Here is a 15,866-nt window from a genome sequence, read left to right as displayed (position 1 = left end):
TGTGTGCTCTTCTCTTTCTTGGTTGGTTTATTATGTGTGGTATATCGCTGTATGTTGATAACGTTGTTAGACTGCGCCGACTCTCCTCTACGGGCTACCTCACCCAACCCTATCTCAAAAATGGTACAAGGTGTTAAAAACAAAACAAAAAGCAAACAACTTACTGGCAAGACACCCCAACGGTAAGGGCAAGTTATACGGCTATGGCTATTTGCTTTCGACGTGGTATGGTAAATAATGTTGGCACTTTTTGCCTTTTTTTTATTCAATGTAATTTGTTTGTTTAATTTTCTATTGACTATCACCTGGTATGCATTTGGTACGCACACTCTCCTGTCTTTTTTTTTTCAATGTTTGGGGGGACATATTTTTTTCACATTTATAGACGACGCATGGGGGTGTTGTTTATTTGATTTTCTTCCTGTTTTGATCATATAGGAAATTTCAGTTCGTCACGATTAATCTCTACATTTAATCACTTGTTCCATTTACGTGTCGACTAATAACAAATAGTTAAAAAAAAAAATATGAAAATCCTGGTGGTTGACGAACTGCATGTTGTTTTCTATGCGCACGTGTGTCATGGTGAAGGGGGTAAGTCGATTCTATTTTCGTTTACATTTTTTTTTTTTTTTTGGTCTTATTTTCTTTTCTTTAAAAAAAAATGTATCGACTTTGTTACGGATCTATTGGTTGCAGTTGGGCACTGGGGTAATCTTTTTTTTTTTTTCATTATTTATATGGATTTATGTGCCTTGCAATGTTTTAATTCTACCTCTATGCTAATTGCTGCTATGATGTTTTGACACAAAGGCTTGATTCCCTATATTCTCCATCACTTCAACAAGATTTTACGTAGCGTGAAAATTGAGCAATTCGTATTTGAAATGTTTGATTTTAAATCGATTCGCACGTGTCGTGAAACTGACGTTTTCTATTTTGACGTGAATCTTGTAGGTGGAACGCTATTGCCCCATCAATCGTACGGAACGTACCCGTTTGGCCAGCCGCCGCAAATCATACCGGCCGTTAGTCCGTTGACTCCACGGCCACAACCTTTTGGATTTCCTCCCATCTTCTATTGGCCTTACCCTTCGCCGCCCGTCAGCCCAACCAACTACTACGGAACGGCCAACGGATCGGCCGCGACCGCCGCAGCTGCTGCCGCCGTGTCGGCCGCCGCGGGAGGAGCGAACAATGGCTCAGGTCTACCTGCTGGTACCTTGGTAATCATGCGCGGTCTCCCCTTTACCGCATCATGTTCGGACATTCTTCAATTCTTCTCTGGCTTCTCCGAGGTTAGGGGACTTTCATCCGACAAAACTCTTCTCCCTTTCTTTTATCTGATTATTATTATTATTATTTTTTTTTTTACTCTCACCACCTTTTTTTTTTAACCTTTGAGAGAAAAAAAAACTTGTTTGAATTCCATCTGGCGTAAATCTACCATCACGGGAGATTCAAAACGTGAGATCTATCGGCAAAAAAAATTCCATTTTTAAATTAACAATTAAAACAGTCGGTGAACTGGGATCGGGTCAATGGGTTTAGCCCAGGTGTGCATAGTTTGGTGGTGTGCGAGTTAGACATTTGCGGCCATAACGGTGCCCTAATGATCTATTCACCTGGCCACATACTATGCATGGCTTTACAAATGAATCTTTTCACTTCACTTCAAAGCCGACGATGTCGTTAGAACCTACAGTTTTAATATCTCTCTCTCTCTCTCTCTCTCTCTCTCTCTCTCTCTCTCTCTCTCTCTCTTCTCTCTCTCTCTCTCTGTGTCTGTTTCATTTCTTTGATGATTAACAACAACTTCAGTTTGATGTAGACATGGGTTTTACTTTTCTTTTGGTGGTTTCCACTTTTATCATTGCTTTTGATCAATCCCCACCTGCTTTGATTAACATATGGTTGTAAGGTGTGAGATCGGTTTTAACGTCTACACGTCAAAAATAATCACTGCATTTGATTACAGTTGACACCAGATTGCATCCAAATTCACCGCAACAATGACGGCCGTCCATCCGGAGAAGCAGTCGTCAACTTCCAGAATAGAGCGGAAGCTGAGAGAGCCATAGCCGAAAAGAACCGCCAAAATATCGGTACGCGTTACATTGAACTCTTCATGACATAAAACAGCGAATCCTACCAGGTCCATCATCTAACGAGAAGTGGAAAAAGAAGTCGATTACTAGCGGGAAAAAACAATTCCGCCACCGCCAATGGATCAGCACACTTCCCCTTGCACTTCGGTCCCTTCAACTAATCACTTTCAATCGACAATTATTATCATCCTCTATGGGATATTGTCTCAAAACGAAATACGTCTTGAAACTATCGAAGTTTAATTCAAACATTTTCTTTTTTTTTTTTACTTAAATCTAATTCATTTTATATCTTCAGTTTGGCAATAACATTTTTCTACTGGGAGTTGATCGTGCAATCAGGAGTCGCCACGACAACTCCAACTAACCCAGCAAGTTGTCCCGCACTCCGATGTGATGTTGATAGAATTTTTTTTCGATCCCTTTTTTTTGTGCATACGACAATGCGATCATTGCCCACGTCATCTTTCCTTAATTTTTCTTTCCCCATTTTTTGTTGTCTTTTTTTTTCGAAAAACTGTTTGCCGAAGTCGGTGAAAAAGAAAACGTCTCGAATCTTGCCACTAAGGCATTGCAAGTTATGACACACAAAGTCGATCTAAGAACGTCTTTTTATAGCGTTTATTTTCCAATCACGTTTCGTAGCTAGCGTTATTTCCAAATCGCCTGCTCATCATAGTATAGTGACAGCTCTTCTCTCCGTATTCGTTGCGGATTGAACCATCATAATTTATGTTTTCTCCTACTCTTTTTTTTTTTTTCCATTTTCAAATTTGCTGTTCAGAATGTTGATTGAACTAAAAGCAGATTGGCAATCAGACAAGAAGTGCGAAAAGCTTGAGTTTTCCCAACCAAATATGTTTTATCTCAAAGTTAAAACTTGTCAAAGACCAGAGAGTAATGTGGAATAGGATTAGTACTTTCTGAAGATGGTTTCGTTAAAAAAAAAATTCCTTCAATAACATTATCGATTTTTTTTTAAAGTTTATTTTTCATAGTTTATATATTCTCACTCCTCCAAAAATTATTTCCCTTTCGATTTATGAGAAACATACGAGTTCGTGCAATAACTCTTATTCTGCGATTGACACATTTCAGATTTGCCATAGTACTTAAGATGAAAATTAAAAAAAAAATCTTATTGATATTGATAACCAACCGATGGATTGTTTTGCTGTTGCAAAAAGAAGAGCTGTTAGGTTGCGAGTTACCATCATATATCATCGACCGCTGCCCTTGTACGTTGTTGCATGTCAAATGCTAGTTTATATAGATTTTCATTGATATTATCTTCCCCTTTTGTTTTCTTTTTATTACTTCTGCACTCCTCCCCCTCCCCCCTTTATTTTTTGCCCTACTCCAGGCTATACAGAACGAGCCAACTCTTCGTGTGTATTTGTTTTGTCACGTGTCTTTTTTCAGCAATGAATTACACATCTCTTGAACGAAATCTTGTAATTTTTGTTGTCTTATGTCTAGTTTGTATATTGAACGAAAAACAAAGCCATCCATAACGAAAATGTGCGCAAAACCCCGACGTGAACTTTGCTATATAAACACACACCATGATGCATGCACGCAGCATTAAGTTCGAAATAAGCGTCACGAATAGCGTACGCTGCTATACAAAAACGAAAAACACTAATGGCTTTTAGGCAGAAGGAAATGATGCACTAAATCTCAACATCAGATGGTAGCTTTAACCATTGCATCCTTCGCAGTTCAATCTGGAATTTAGTAAAAACGAAATAGAGCGAGGGACATTCAATCTTTCGTGAAATTGTTTTATTCATAGTTTAAATTTTTCTTCAAAATTCCTATATAAAATTCAATAAAAAGTATTCTCAAAATTGAACGCTAATTTCGGGCAAATTATTTATTTTCCCTAGCCGGTGTTGTAATAAACGAGATGTCACAAACAAAAAACATGCAATTTAATGAAAAAACGTGTATTTTTCGAAATTCGTTTCATTGGATTAGGCAGCGAATTTTTTTATTTTAGGTTGCGTCTATTGTCAAAAGGTAATTCGATTGAAGTGGGCCGAATGCAGATATGACGATCGATGAAAATGCCATTGAATCTCTATCCTAACTGCGAAAAATGAAAATTTTTTAATAATTTTCCTATCATCCTAACTTTAACAAACATTTCGAAAAGGAACTATTACGAATGTTTAGAAAAACCCGAATGTGTTTTAAAAAAATTATGTCACTGCTAATGTAAAACTTACCTTTCTTAACGACCGTAGCCTTTTCCAGCAGCGTGACTTCCATATCCTCCACCCATTTGCGATCCGTGACCACCGTAACCTTTGCCTGCCGATGCTGCGTGACCTCCATATCCTCCATTCATCGGAGCCCCATGATCTCCATATCCTCCACTGGTTGGCAATGCATGACCGCCGTATCCTGTGTTCATTTGTGCTGCGTGACCAACATGTCCTTTTTGTGATGGCGCAGAATGGCCACCAAATCCTCCGTGCGCAGGTGCACCGTGACTGTTGCTGTAGCCTCCACTCTTAGGCCGACGGACAGCTTGGCTAAAGCTCGCAGGAGAAGAATGACCTCCGTATCCTCCAGCGATTGGTGCACTATGTCCACCATACCCACCGCTAACGGGGGAGGCGTGACTACCGGCATGCCCGCCACCGATGACTGATGGATGACCACCATACCCTCCACTTATTGGCGCGACGTGAGCCCCATACCCTCCGCCCAAGGTTGTAGTATGGCTGCTATGGTGTCCTCCATGCGTCGAAGACATGTGAACCCCATATCCTCCACGAGCGGGCGATGAATAGCCACCGTATCCCGAACTATAAGGTAGAGCGTGACCACTGTCGTAGCCCATCTTTTGTTGGCCACCTAAAGGTTATAATAATTTATAACATAACCAATAACCCATATGCTCAACGTCGTAAAAATCAAAGTTGATTTTCACTGACTTGGTTGGTCTCGGACGTGCAATGAACAACACTTACCATAGCCACCGTAGCCGCCTCCGCTCCCGCCGCCTCCTCTTCCTACAAATCAAAATCAGTAAATAGGTTATTAAATTTAATCTTTGAAAGATTACTGAAACCACTAGAACTTTAATAGAGTTTAAAAACCTTTTTTATGAGCGTCGGATGATGAGAAAACCAAAACTGCTACTAGTAACGAAATCCACTGTAAAAAAGAACAGATTTAAATTAAAAACCAAGATCGCTTAAACAAAAGAATCAAACAAACCATGTTGGAGAAGAAAAACATTCTGATGAGGATTTCCTTGGAGGTTGGTATTTGCAACACGGTTTGCAACTGAAGAGCAATAGATTTGCAACGGCCCTTTTATATCTGGCAAAAATGGAAAGACCTTCAAATGTGACAGCAAAAAAGGAGATTGATTGTATAAGCTGCTCGTGCAAAACTCGCCATCATTGCCTAGACTTGCGGTATTACCAATGCCACCCCCCCCCCCCCCCCCATCTCACCTTCGAGGAACAAAAGTGGTGGTGCGGACAAAGGGGAGAGAAGAAATAGCAACCCATGCGCGAGAAAAAAAGATTCTAACTCCTCACGTTTCGTGACCGCCAACCTTCAGCCATCCTCTCCTTCAATGTTTTTTCAAGATTTATTGCAAGGAATTTCCCAAAACCAAAGTTTGATATTAAACTTGTTGACTATTGACGCAATCGTTTATTTTGCTTTCACAGGTTGGCAGAAATGACTTCTTTCGTTATGTGTCCGTGATTCAAATTGTTTCCATTATTTATGATTCTGTATCTAATGGTTTATCGCCTTTCCTCAGAACAAAATTGAGAGATTTGAACGCTTCTAAAACTCACCATTGACAGTATGGCATTTACGTTTGTTAAAAGTGCTTAACAACTTCGGCATTTGTTTGAGCCTTTAAAGGATTCATTTCAGCCCTAGCGTACGCTCGCATGTCGGTGTGTGTGTGTGTGTGCGTATGTACAAAGTTTTGATACATATTTCATTACAAGACTGCTTTACTTCTATTTTTAGTTAACCGTTATTACTAATCCTTTTTGTGACAGATGACCGCTATCGCCAAACAATTAAGTGAATAGTTCGATTTCAGCGGATGAGCTTTAAATTTTTTATTCATGTTTATTTTGATTTTTTTTTTACTGGTATAGACTACAAGAAATTAGTACATCGTTAAAGATACGCAGAGTTGCTTTTACTTTGTTTTTTTGGGAACCGCGATACAAATTCATTTAGTCGTTTTGTTTGGCTATAAGTCTACGTGATACAAATGTATATTTCTGCGGCTATGGTTGACAGGTAAAACATCCGTACACTAACACAAGCTTCGGTTGGCGTAGGCGGTAGATGCTCAACAGATATTACGATGGAAATCTTTTTCCAAAAAATGTTACTGAAAGGACGCGAAAATGGCTTTCAATCTGTAGTATTATACTCATGTCGCCCACGGGTTCGCTTCGCTGTTAGGTCTTCGTGTTGCAACAATTGTCTTTGTTGCAAAGACAATTCATTTTTCGTGGGTCACAAGCAGCTTTTATATTTGATATCTTAATTCTATAGAACAGCTTTGCTGCAAAATAAAACTATTCTGAATTCAAATGAAATGACGAAAATCTGATTGACGAAATTTATTCCTGCTGAATACGCCGTCACCGAAAAAGTAAGAATAACAATAATTTCAAAAACCTGAACCATACAACGGAGATAAAGGAGGAAAATAGAGGATTCAAATCGCATTCAAGATAATGACATACATTTTGGAACTATCAGTATGCATATCGTGAAACGCCAATAAAGTCATTTTGCCTAATTTGCTAAGATGTTTTAAGGGTGGTCCAAGTTCGATGCGAAAAGTGTTATGTCGTAGGGATTTCGTAATTCGATTGTAACGAGACGTCGGTTACTCACGAACATGAATTGGACGAGAGCCGATAATATCACCCAGTTCTCGAGAGTTGAACACTACAACCAGTTTGCGCTCACCACTAAACCGGGGAAGGAACTTTTGAACGAAGCTGATCATCTCTCCCGGTTTAACGTCACTTATGAATTTAAAAAAAATTCGAACATCAGTCAGATCTTTCAATTACGAATAATGTAGTTTTTTGTGTTAACTCACCGGTATTTTACTGTTTGGGCCCGAACCAAACCCGATCCTTCAAATGTAAACTCACACTCAGTCAGCGTAACTGGAACTGGATTCATGAATGAGAAAGTAGCAAAGCATTCCTGGCCTATCTGGGGATTTCCTCGCACCTGTAAACGGAGATTTTTTTTGGCATTGGCATTATCTGCTTCACGATACTTACGATAATTATTTGCCCTAATGTAATTACCTGAATATCCAATTTTGGTTTCTCCAGCTGGAAGTCGTCTTCAGCACTCCACGATTGCTTAGTCTCTTGCACTGACGACATGGCGAACACCTTAATGTATCCGTAATCGACAGCTCGTTCACGGTATTCTTCCCAACTTATGCGAAGTTGAAGAGTTTCTCCTATTTGAATTTACAAGAATAGCTTAAAATTACTGGTCTTTCCAAGCAATGAAATAAAAGAACAAAACACTGACGGCTTCCCGGTTGAAGGACAAACTGACGATCGTTGCGGCCAAGACGGCGGGCAGTGACTCCTGTGTAATAGACGGAATTGGCACATAGGTATGCCGTGATGGTTCTCGTTTCTTGAGATCGGTTCTGTGAAATAGCATTGATGCGGAATTTTAAAATACTGAATTAGACAGACGAATCATATTTATAGAATACCTGAATGAGAAGTTGTACATTAAATGGCTGGCCCCATGCAACTTTTTCTTGCTCAACCAAATTGAATTGACAGTCATCATTGGGAGTCCGGGAATCAAAAATGGGCTGGGCTTTTTCAACACTTCGGGCTGCGTTCATGGCTGACATACGATCAGCAGCTGTGTTCCCTGAATCAGCTGGATAGCGTGATTCATCGTACCAGGGTTTGCGGGCGATGTCCACTGCACTTAGACGACGCACTGATGCTCCTGGATATTGGATCATATCCCTTTCTCTTTCCCTATCTCTCCTTTCCATATACGGTGAAGTCATTCCTTGGTCTTTAAAAGTTAAGAATTATTAAACTGTCAAACAAAACAAAAAAAATAAACTTTAAGAAAATTACTAAAGAGGGAACTGAAACATCCGTCGGATTGTTTTTGGTAGCGAGACGTGTTATCGAGAGTCTTGTAAAGGCCAGTGATATCTTCTACGTCAGCATCGCTGACATCATCATCGGCTCCCGGTCGCTTGGTCAAAATCATACGTCCAACCCTAATATCAGCTACTGGTTTTAGTTGCTCAAATAAATTGTTTAAGTATTTGTTTACTGATAATTATTGACGGGAATCTTCTTGAATCCCCAATGAGAGGTCTCGTCCTCCTGGAAATGAGTGACTTCAGCGTTGATTTCCGCAAAAAGCTGTCATCAAATAGCAAAAGAATTAGTTTCTAAAGGTATTGATTAAATTTGAAACATTATACATAAGGAGTGTCAAAGGAAAATCCAATTTCGCCGCGACGGACAGACTCAACCGAAGACGGACCTCGACGGAAACCTTCGACAGCCAAAGGACCTCGACTTTTAGAATCAGCTAAGTGAAAAACCAGAAATTTGAAAACTTCCATGGTAAACCGCAATCATCAGATTTTCTCCATACAACCTCCAGTGTTGTTCTGACGATACAGAGGAGGGGGAGTCGGATCAACTGCCTGCCAGCCATTGTAACCGGGTTGGAGGTCGAGCCGCGACATCCACACTTCAGTCCTTTTAAGTCAACCAACAAATCAGTCACATCTTTTACTTGAAATTTTGTGACTCTTGTTCTACCAAGCGTGGAAGTTCCATAAGGCATCTTGATTGTCGCCATCTGGGCCACCTTTCATCTCGTCTCCGAAAACATCGAAATACTTGTCGACCGACAGCGTGTGATTTGTATCGCGTGCAGAGACGAAATTAGTAACAGGACGGGAAGGAATACCCAAAGCGCGGAAGACTGTTCGAATAGTTCAAAAGAACATGTGAAACACTTAACGTTAAATCTAGTTAAATGTGCTTACTAGAAGTGGCGACGGCCGCGAAGACCCAGCACTGTCCGTATTTGACTGGCTTGGAACCATTTCGCAGATAGTGCTCGAAGATCTTAGAGCTGCCAGTCCAGACCCACGGACAAACTCCGTCTTCAAACGAACCTTCCCATTTGCCCTCCAACAAACCAAAACCTTCGTTGGCGTTGATCTATACAATCAATGTTTTCATTATTATGTAATAAGAGAAACTTTGAAAATGATGTTAATTACGATTGAAGCGATGGCACGGACAACTTGGACAGGATTGCCCCTTTCCGTTGGATTCAAACCAGATTGGCCGAGCAAAAGTTGAGCTGCTGGTAAGGCCACGTCAGAAAACTGTCCGTAGATCCAGCGACGACCTTTGGGTCGGTGATGGGTACCAACAAACACTTTACCCGTGTCATTCATGAGATACTCTCGACGGAGTTCCTCATCGTCCAAGTAAACAGAGTCCTCTATTGAAATGCATAAAATTTAAAACGTTTAGTTGCGCTATCCACTTAAAAATATGACGACGAAAAAGTTGAACCTCGACAAAACGGATTGAACAAGACGTAAATGTCATCTTTACAACGGAATTCGTCAATGCGGGCACCCGGCATTGTCGTGGTAGTTTCGATGTTCAGTCGCCATAATCCGACAAGTGCGTTTGCAGGAATATGAACCTGCAATTGAAAGTAGGAAAAATTATGAATTAGCATTATTCTTATTCAGTTTGGAATGATTTTACTTGACAAGAGAAGTTGAAACCCTCCTGTTGATGGATCCGCATATCCCATTTTTGTGGAGCTCGAGTGAATTCACGCTGATTCATGTGGAAAGGCAAAACCACTTTACTTCCTTTCGTGACTTGCGGATTCGGGCCTAACCAAAAATAAAATAATATGTTAAAGCTGTCGTTCCGTTTAGATCATCATTTTCATTTTGTTACCGAAAGTAAACACAGCGCGCAAAACGTCACGACGCGGATCGAAATTGCGATCCTTCACCCGCACAGCCATGAAAAACGGCTGACCACGACGAAGAACTGCTGTAGACGCCGAAGAAGATGAATAATAATCCATCGAATTCACCGATTCCATATTCGTCATCGACCTGGACATAGCCATGGTTGACGACGATCCAATATCCTGTTATTTTGTGCAGAATTAGTTTAGTGCAAACGTAGGATAACTGGATAGAATGAATTACGCGGCCACAATCAAGAACGACTTCGTAGCGATCTGTACGATGTTCCCTTGCATTGTCTCGCGCGAACAATTCAACAGAATCGATCTTCAAATTATCTGAAGGCACTGTGTTAGAAACAGATGAAAAACGAGTTTAAAATATTGACTACAAATTAGAAATGAAAATTAATTAGAAAATACTTCCGTCGGTTAGTTTTTCCTCGAGAGCTCGTTCAGCCCGGCGACGTCTGTCCAAGTCTTCGGCGTAGTGCGATACCAATGATGCACGATAAGCTGCACTGTTGCTACCTGAACGGATTCCTGCGTTGTTACCCATGCCATCTTGTTCGTTAGTGCGACGAGGAAAGCCTGACGAAGTGGCCAAATTGTTCAGTCCTGAATTGCCACTCATGGAATGACGCAACATGGCTGTAAAAATATTTAGCGTAAAAGATAAATGGTTTCTATATTATTTCCTATAGTAATTTGTTATCCATTTACTTGGTGATCCTTGTTGATTCATCATCGAACGACGCAACATGCCTAATTAGTTTTTCAATTTTACGGGGGATTACGGCTCTATTTTTAAAAAGTTTACCATTTTTTTTTTACCTGGAGAGCCAGATTGATTGAGTGGAGAACTCATTATGCCTTGAGAATGAAAAGAAAAAGTTTTGGGAAAAAATATTATTGACGGGTTGAATTACAGGACGTAGTATAGTGACAGAATTACATTACATAGTATAGTAGTGTTTACGGAAAGCTGTTTAATCTTAGTACGACAAATGAAATTGTAAGACTGACTTGTGGTTTTAACAAACACAACTTTTACAGACATTCTTCTCTTTGAGGATTAAAAATCATAGAAAGGTTAAATAACTACCTTAAAATTTCCTGGGTCGACGACGTGTTTTCGCTGCTACTGCAGAAACAAGACAATGCCATCTTCCAATTACCTTCTCTATTTATATTCTTTTCGTGTCGAGGGAGTCTTAAGAATTTGAAATAATTTAGAGAAATAAAACTCTAAATAAATGCAGATCAAGTAACGTCAGGATATGATTCTTTCTGGTTCCGTTGTACAGTCATACCTGGTTCATAGCTATCGGATTTCATAGGTCTCTCAGCCCCGTGTCCTTTTTCACGCTGACTTAGTGCACAGTCTGGTGACGCTTCATCGTTGCAGACCGAGTGGTATTCAGTGTTGAAGTAATTCCATCCCATGGCTAGAGCCACAACGACAATGAAAGTAGCATAACTATTGACTGAATATGTAAGTCGAAGTTGCGCTGTCCTCGAATACGTTTGTGATCAGTTGTCGGTCCGAAAACTAGCAAAGTTACCAGCTAAAGTTTTTCATTTACCTTACATCAAGAGATTACTGCATTTGTACGCTGTTCTATCTGACTTGTTGAACAATTAAATTTGAACTGGGTAAGTGATTTCTGTTTCATTTTTTTGCTTCGTTTCGTTTAATATTTTTTCGGCATGAAAATGCTAAACACCTAATTGCAAAAAGCTGGAGGAAAAGAATATTATGCATGCTAACAAATGCAGTGTCACCCTAGTACAACTCGAAGATTATTCCAATGTGCAGTTTTTTTTGTGCTGTTGCTAAAATGACATGTGGACTGATGAATGCAGATTGCGTATACAAGTTTACAGATCACTGTTGTCATGATGGCACAGTTGAGGCTTCCAACATTGGTTGTCCGACATTGCTGCGTTTTGGAGCCTAAATGTAAGAGTGGTTCTCGCCAGAGGTCGGCAGGGAACTTTAACCGAAGCGGCCGCATCTTCGTTGAATACGACTACCCCAAACGCCAAGATTCAAACCTTTTTAGATAGCATTCGGAGTGAGAATGTCGTTGAAATGGAGCTCTCATTTCTGTTGGTTAATACCATGAATTTAATCAAATAGGAGGGATTTTACGTGGGCAATGCATCGTCATTAACCTATGCTACAGGCACTAATAATAACGATGTAAATTTCTCCTTCTACGAAACATTTTTTAATAGCATAATTTTGATCCTTTCTAAGTTCTGTGATCTTTTGATTGCTGCTATACAGTTACCGATTGCTGTTTTTTTAAAGGAGCGATGATGGCTATACTCTTAGATATTTCTTGATTCACTCCTGCTCCAGCCTTGAGATACATTACTTTAGATTTTATCCAACAGAAGTAGAATAGACACAGATAACCACTGTCATCGACTATTGATAAATAGGTATGCAACTCCTGACCTCGAACCTGTGCACAAAACTAATTTTAAATGAAAGGATGTTTTACATTCGTAATTAAAATATGTGTATTTGATTTTTAAGACAAAAAAATTTCCTATTACTCCAAAACTGAAAGAATAAAAAACTTCTATGCTTTTACTATAAATACATGAATCATAGAGGAGGTGTATTCTCTACTGATGCGAAAATAAGAAGAAAAGAAGCTCGAGCCGAATTGGTATAGAGTATTGGATTAAGTTAGCGTGGTGCAGCCAAAAAATAGGTTGGATCAGAAAGAATATTGCGGTTTAATGAAAAAACGTGTATTTGCTGAAAATTCGTTTCATTTGAATCAAAGGATTTTTTTTCTGACTGGAAATTTCTTCTATCGACTGGTTAATTCGATTGAAGTGGACGGATTGCAGATGTTGAGGTTCTATTGAAGATTTTCTAACTGCATAGAATATATAAATATTTGTTATTATTCTTTGCACGAGTTTTTAAAATAAATATTCGAAGAGCAACTGCTATGAAATTTTACCAAATCAAAATATACCATTTATTATACCAAAATAATCTTACTGCTAATGTTGACCTAACCTTTTTTAACGACCGTAGCCTTTTCCAGCAGCGTGGCTTCTATAACCCCCACTCGTCTGTGCAGAATGACCTCCATATCCCCCTCTCATTTGTGATCCGTGGCCACCGTAACCTTTGCCTGCCGATACTGCGTGACCTCCATATCCTCCGTTCATTGGAGCTACGTGGCTTCCATATCCTCCACTTGTTGGCACTACATGGCCGCCGTAGCCTACGTTCATTTGAGCTGCGTGACCACTATGTCCTTTTCTTACTGGCGCAGAATGACCTCCGTTCATTGACGCAGCATGACCACCATATCCTCCCCTCGCAGGTGCAGCGTGATTATTGCTGTAGCTTTTACTCTTAGGTCGACGAACCGCTTGATTACCGCCGTACCCCGCGCTCGCAGGAGAAGGATGACCTCCGTATCCTCCACCGACTGGTGCACCATGTCCGCCATACCCAGCACTAACGGGGGCAGCGTGACTACTGACATGTCCTCCACCCATGGGTGATCCGTGACCACCGTATCCTCCACTGATTGGCCCAATATGACCTCCATACCCACCGCTCACGGGTGCTGCGTGACTGCTGGGGTGTCCTATCATCGGGGAGATGTGGCCACTGTATCCTCCATGTGATGAATGGCCACCGTGCCCGGAGCTCAACGGTAATGTATGACCACCGCCGTAGCCTAGACTTTGTTGGCCACCTGAAATTTATAAAAATCTATGACATATTTGACGTCACCAAAATGATACATAAAATTTTGCAGCCAAGAATGGCTATTTTCCTTGAGGAGCAACACTTACCATGAGCACCATAGCCTCCAGCATTACCACCGCCTCCTCTTCCTACATCAACAAATGGATAATTAAATTTAATTAATAAAAGATTAATAACACCACTAGAACTAAAATTTAAGTTTACAAACCTTTTTTATGCGCGTCGGATGATGAGAAAACTAAAGCAGTTACCAGCAACGAGGTCCACTATAAAAAGAAGGAAATTTGAATTGAAAACCAAAATCAATGCTTTATTATTGTATGATAAAATCAAACAAACCATAACATTGGAGAAGAAACGCATTTTGATGAAGATTGCTCTTGAGACGGTATTTGCAACTGCACTGTTTGCAACTGAAGAGCAGTAAGTTTGCAAAGGCCTTTTTATATCGGGCAAAAATGAAAAGACCTTCAAAAGTGTTAGCAGAAAAGAAAATTTGGTTGTAGAAACTGCTCGTACGAAATTCGTCATCATCGCCTAGAATTGTGGTATTACCAATGCCACCCTCCTTCTCACCTTCGAGGAACAAAAGGAATGGTGCGAACAAAAGGAGAAAAATTAGCTATCCATGAGGGGGAAAAAAAAGATGTTAGTTCTTCACGTTCTGTGACCACTAACCTTCAGCCATCTTCTTCTTCTGTGCTTCGCATTAAATTTGCGTACAAAATTCCTGGAATCGTACCTTAAAACAAAAACTTGTGGTAGCTTCTACAAGGGTGGCGATAACGAATTTTCTTGCCATTTTCATGGTTTCTTTGTTTATTAACAGCTATTGGTCTAGTTGTTATTCACAAGATGCGTTGTGTGACGGAACCTTACTTTGCAAATCCATTGTCTTGACGGCAGTGCATAGCCTAGAAGGGTAAACTGTTAGTCTAAACAGCGGATGGTTACATGTTCTGCTGTAAAACTAATGATAAGTGATCTACGAGTGGATTGTGAAAATCAAATAGCCTTTGATTAATCCCTTTCCCCGCCTTCCTAATAGTTTTTCCGCATTTTCAGTTAGTGCATTCAAGGTGACCGTCAACACGACGAAACTTTGCGCAATTGGTATTATCATCAGAGGAGTGAGGAAATTTCTTCACACATCTCTTGTTCAATCCCATTACGTTCTGAAGCATCTTTTAGGACTTTTTTTTTTTAATTATGCCTCTTTTTGGAGTGGTATCAAAAGTTCTGTAAAATGATCCTACCACAATAACACGTTACTCTGCTGGCATTAAGTTACACGATTTCAAATGCCAGGCTCTCTATAAGCTTCCATCAGTTTACACCATTAGCACGTACGCAGGCCAGCCGGCCGTTGCTGTCGGATTGCCAAGAGTTTCGTTTGGTTGGTGTCGGTTTCATTAACTCCTCTCATTCCATTCCATTCATTCTCATTCCATTTAACTGTAATTTGGTCTGAATTCATAGATCAACCGTGGGAAACTAATGCCGGCGTATGCGCAAAATAAACAAAATCACCGGCATAAATTCGTTGAAAGGGAAATAATTTGTAAAATTTACATGTAATTCTATAATGTGTCAAACATCCAAGGTTTATTGCAGCAGCCTTATTCGAAGATTTCAAATGCGATTGCGCTTCATTTACAAGATTATTTCCATTTTGTGCTGAAATATGGTTAAAAGTGGTGTGTTAACTGCTCACTTGTGTTTTCTTTGCCAATGGACGACATTGCATTGCTTATTGCATTACATTAATATCGTCAAAAAGTTTAAAAGCCAGCAGCTTACTGTCAATTGATCACCACTTGTAGTTGCTTACAGTTACTACTTATCCCTGCCACGCTGTTCACCATGAGCACTACCATTTTGGTATTATTATTTTATACTATTTATTTCTCATTTAGGAATAGCTAATAGAATTTGACTGAAAATTAAAAACGGGGTTAGTCTATTCAGAA

General features: G+C 39.9%; 2 protein-coding genes across 2 annotated transcripts; both read right to left on the bottom strand.

Moving 5' to 3' along the window:
- Positions 1-4,082: 4,082 nt before the first annotated feature.
- Positions 4,083-14,306, bottom strand: LOC130702320 (uncharacterized). The gene is made up of 6 exons (XM_059495629.1): positions 14,236-14,306; positions 14,105-14,162; positions 13,983-14,024; positions 13,457-13,882; positions 4,340-4,517; positions 4,083-4,200 (listed from the first exon to the last, which is right to left on the bottom strand). The coding sequence occupies exons 1-5, from the start codon at positions 14,257-14,259 to the stop codon at positions 4,345-4,347; spliced, it is 723 nt and encodes a 240-aa protein (XP_059351612.1). The 5' UTR covers positions 14,260-14,306; the 3' UTR covers positions 4,083-4,200; positions 4,340-4,344.
- LOC130702291 (hemocyte protein-glutamine gamma-glutamyltransferase-like) lies at positions 6,715-11,277 on the bottom strand. The gene is made up of 20 exons (XM_057523960.2): positions 11,248-11,277; positions 10,977-11,015; positions 10,866-10,907; positions 10,566-10,793; positions 10,387-10,490; positions 10,127-10,325; positions 9,926-10,059; positions 9,725-9,860; positions 9,424-9,650; positions 9,184-9,361; positions 8,954-9,119; positions 8,787-8,890; positions 8,608-8,717; positions 8,454-8,545; positions 8,249-8,397; positions 7,864-8,183; positions 7,671-7,794; positions 7,436-7,596; positions 7,219-7,355; positions 6,715-7,141 (listed from the first exon to the last, which is right to left on the bottom strand). Exons 2-20 carry the CDS (start codon positions 11,008-11,010, stop codon positions 7,000-7,002), a joined length of 2,787 nt encoding a protein of 928 aa, XP_057379943.1. The 5' UTR covers positions 11,011-11,015; positions 11,248-11,277; the 3' UTR covers positions 6,715-6,999.
- Positions 14,307-15,866: the final 1,560 nt, after the last annotated feature.

The sequence above is a fragment of the Daphnia carinata genome, chromosome 6, assembly GCF_022539665.2.
Source record: "Daphnia carinata strain CSIRO-1 chromosome 6, CSIRO_AGI_Dcar_HiC_V3, whole genome shotgun sequence".
In the NCBI taxonomy this organism is placed as follows: Eukaryota; Metazoa; Arthropoda; class Branchiopoda; order Diplostraca; family Daphniidae; genus Daphnia; species Daphnia carinata.
Note: the sequence above shows the minus strand (reverse complement) of the source record. Positions and strands in the feature narration are given on the sequence as shown.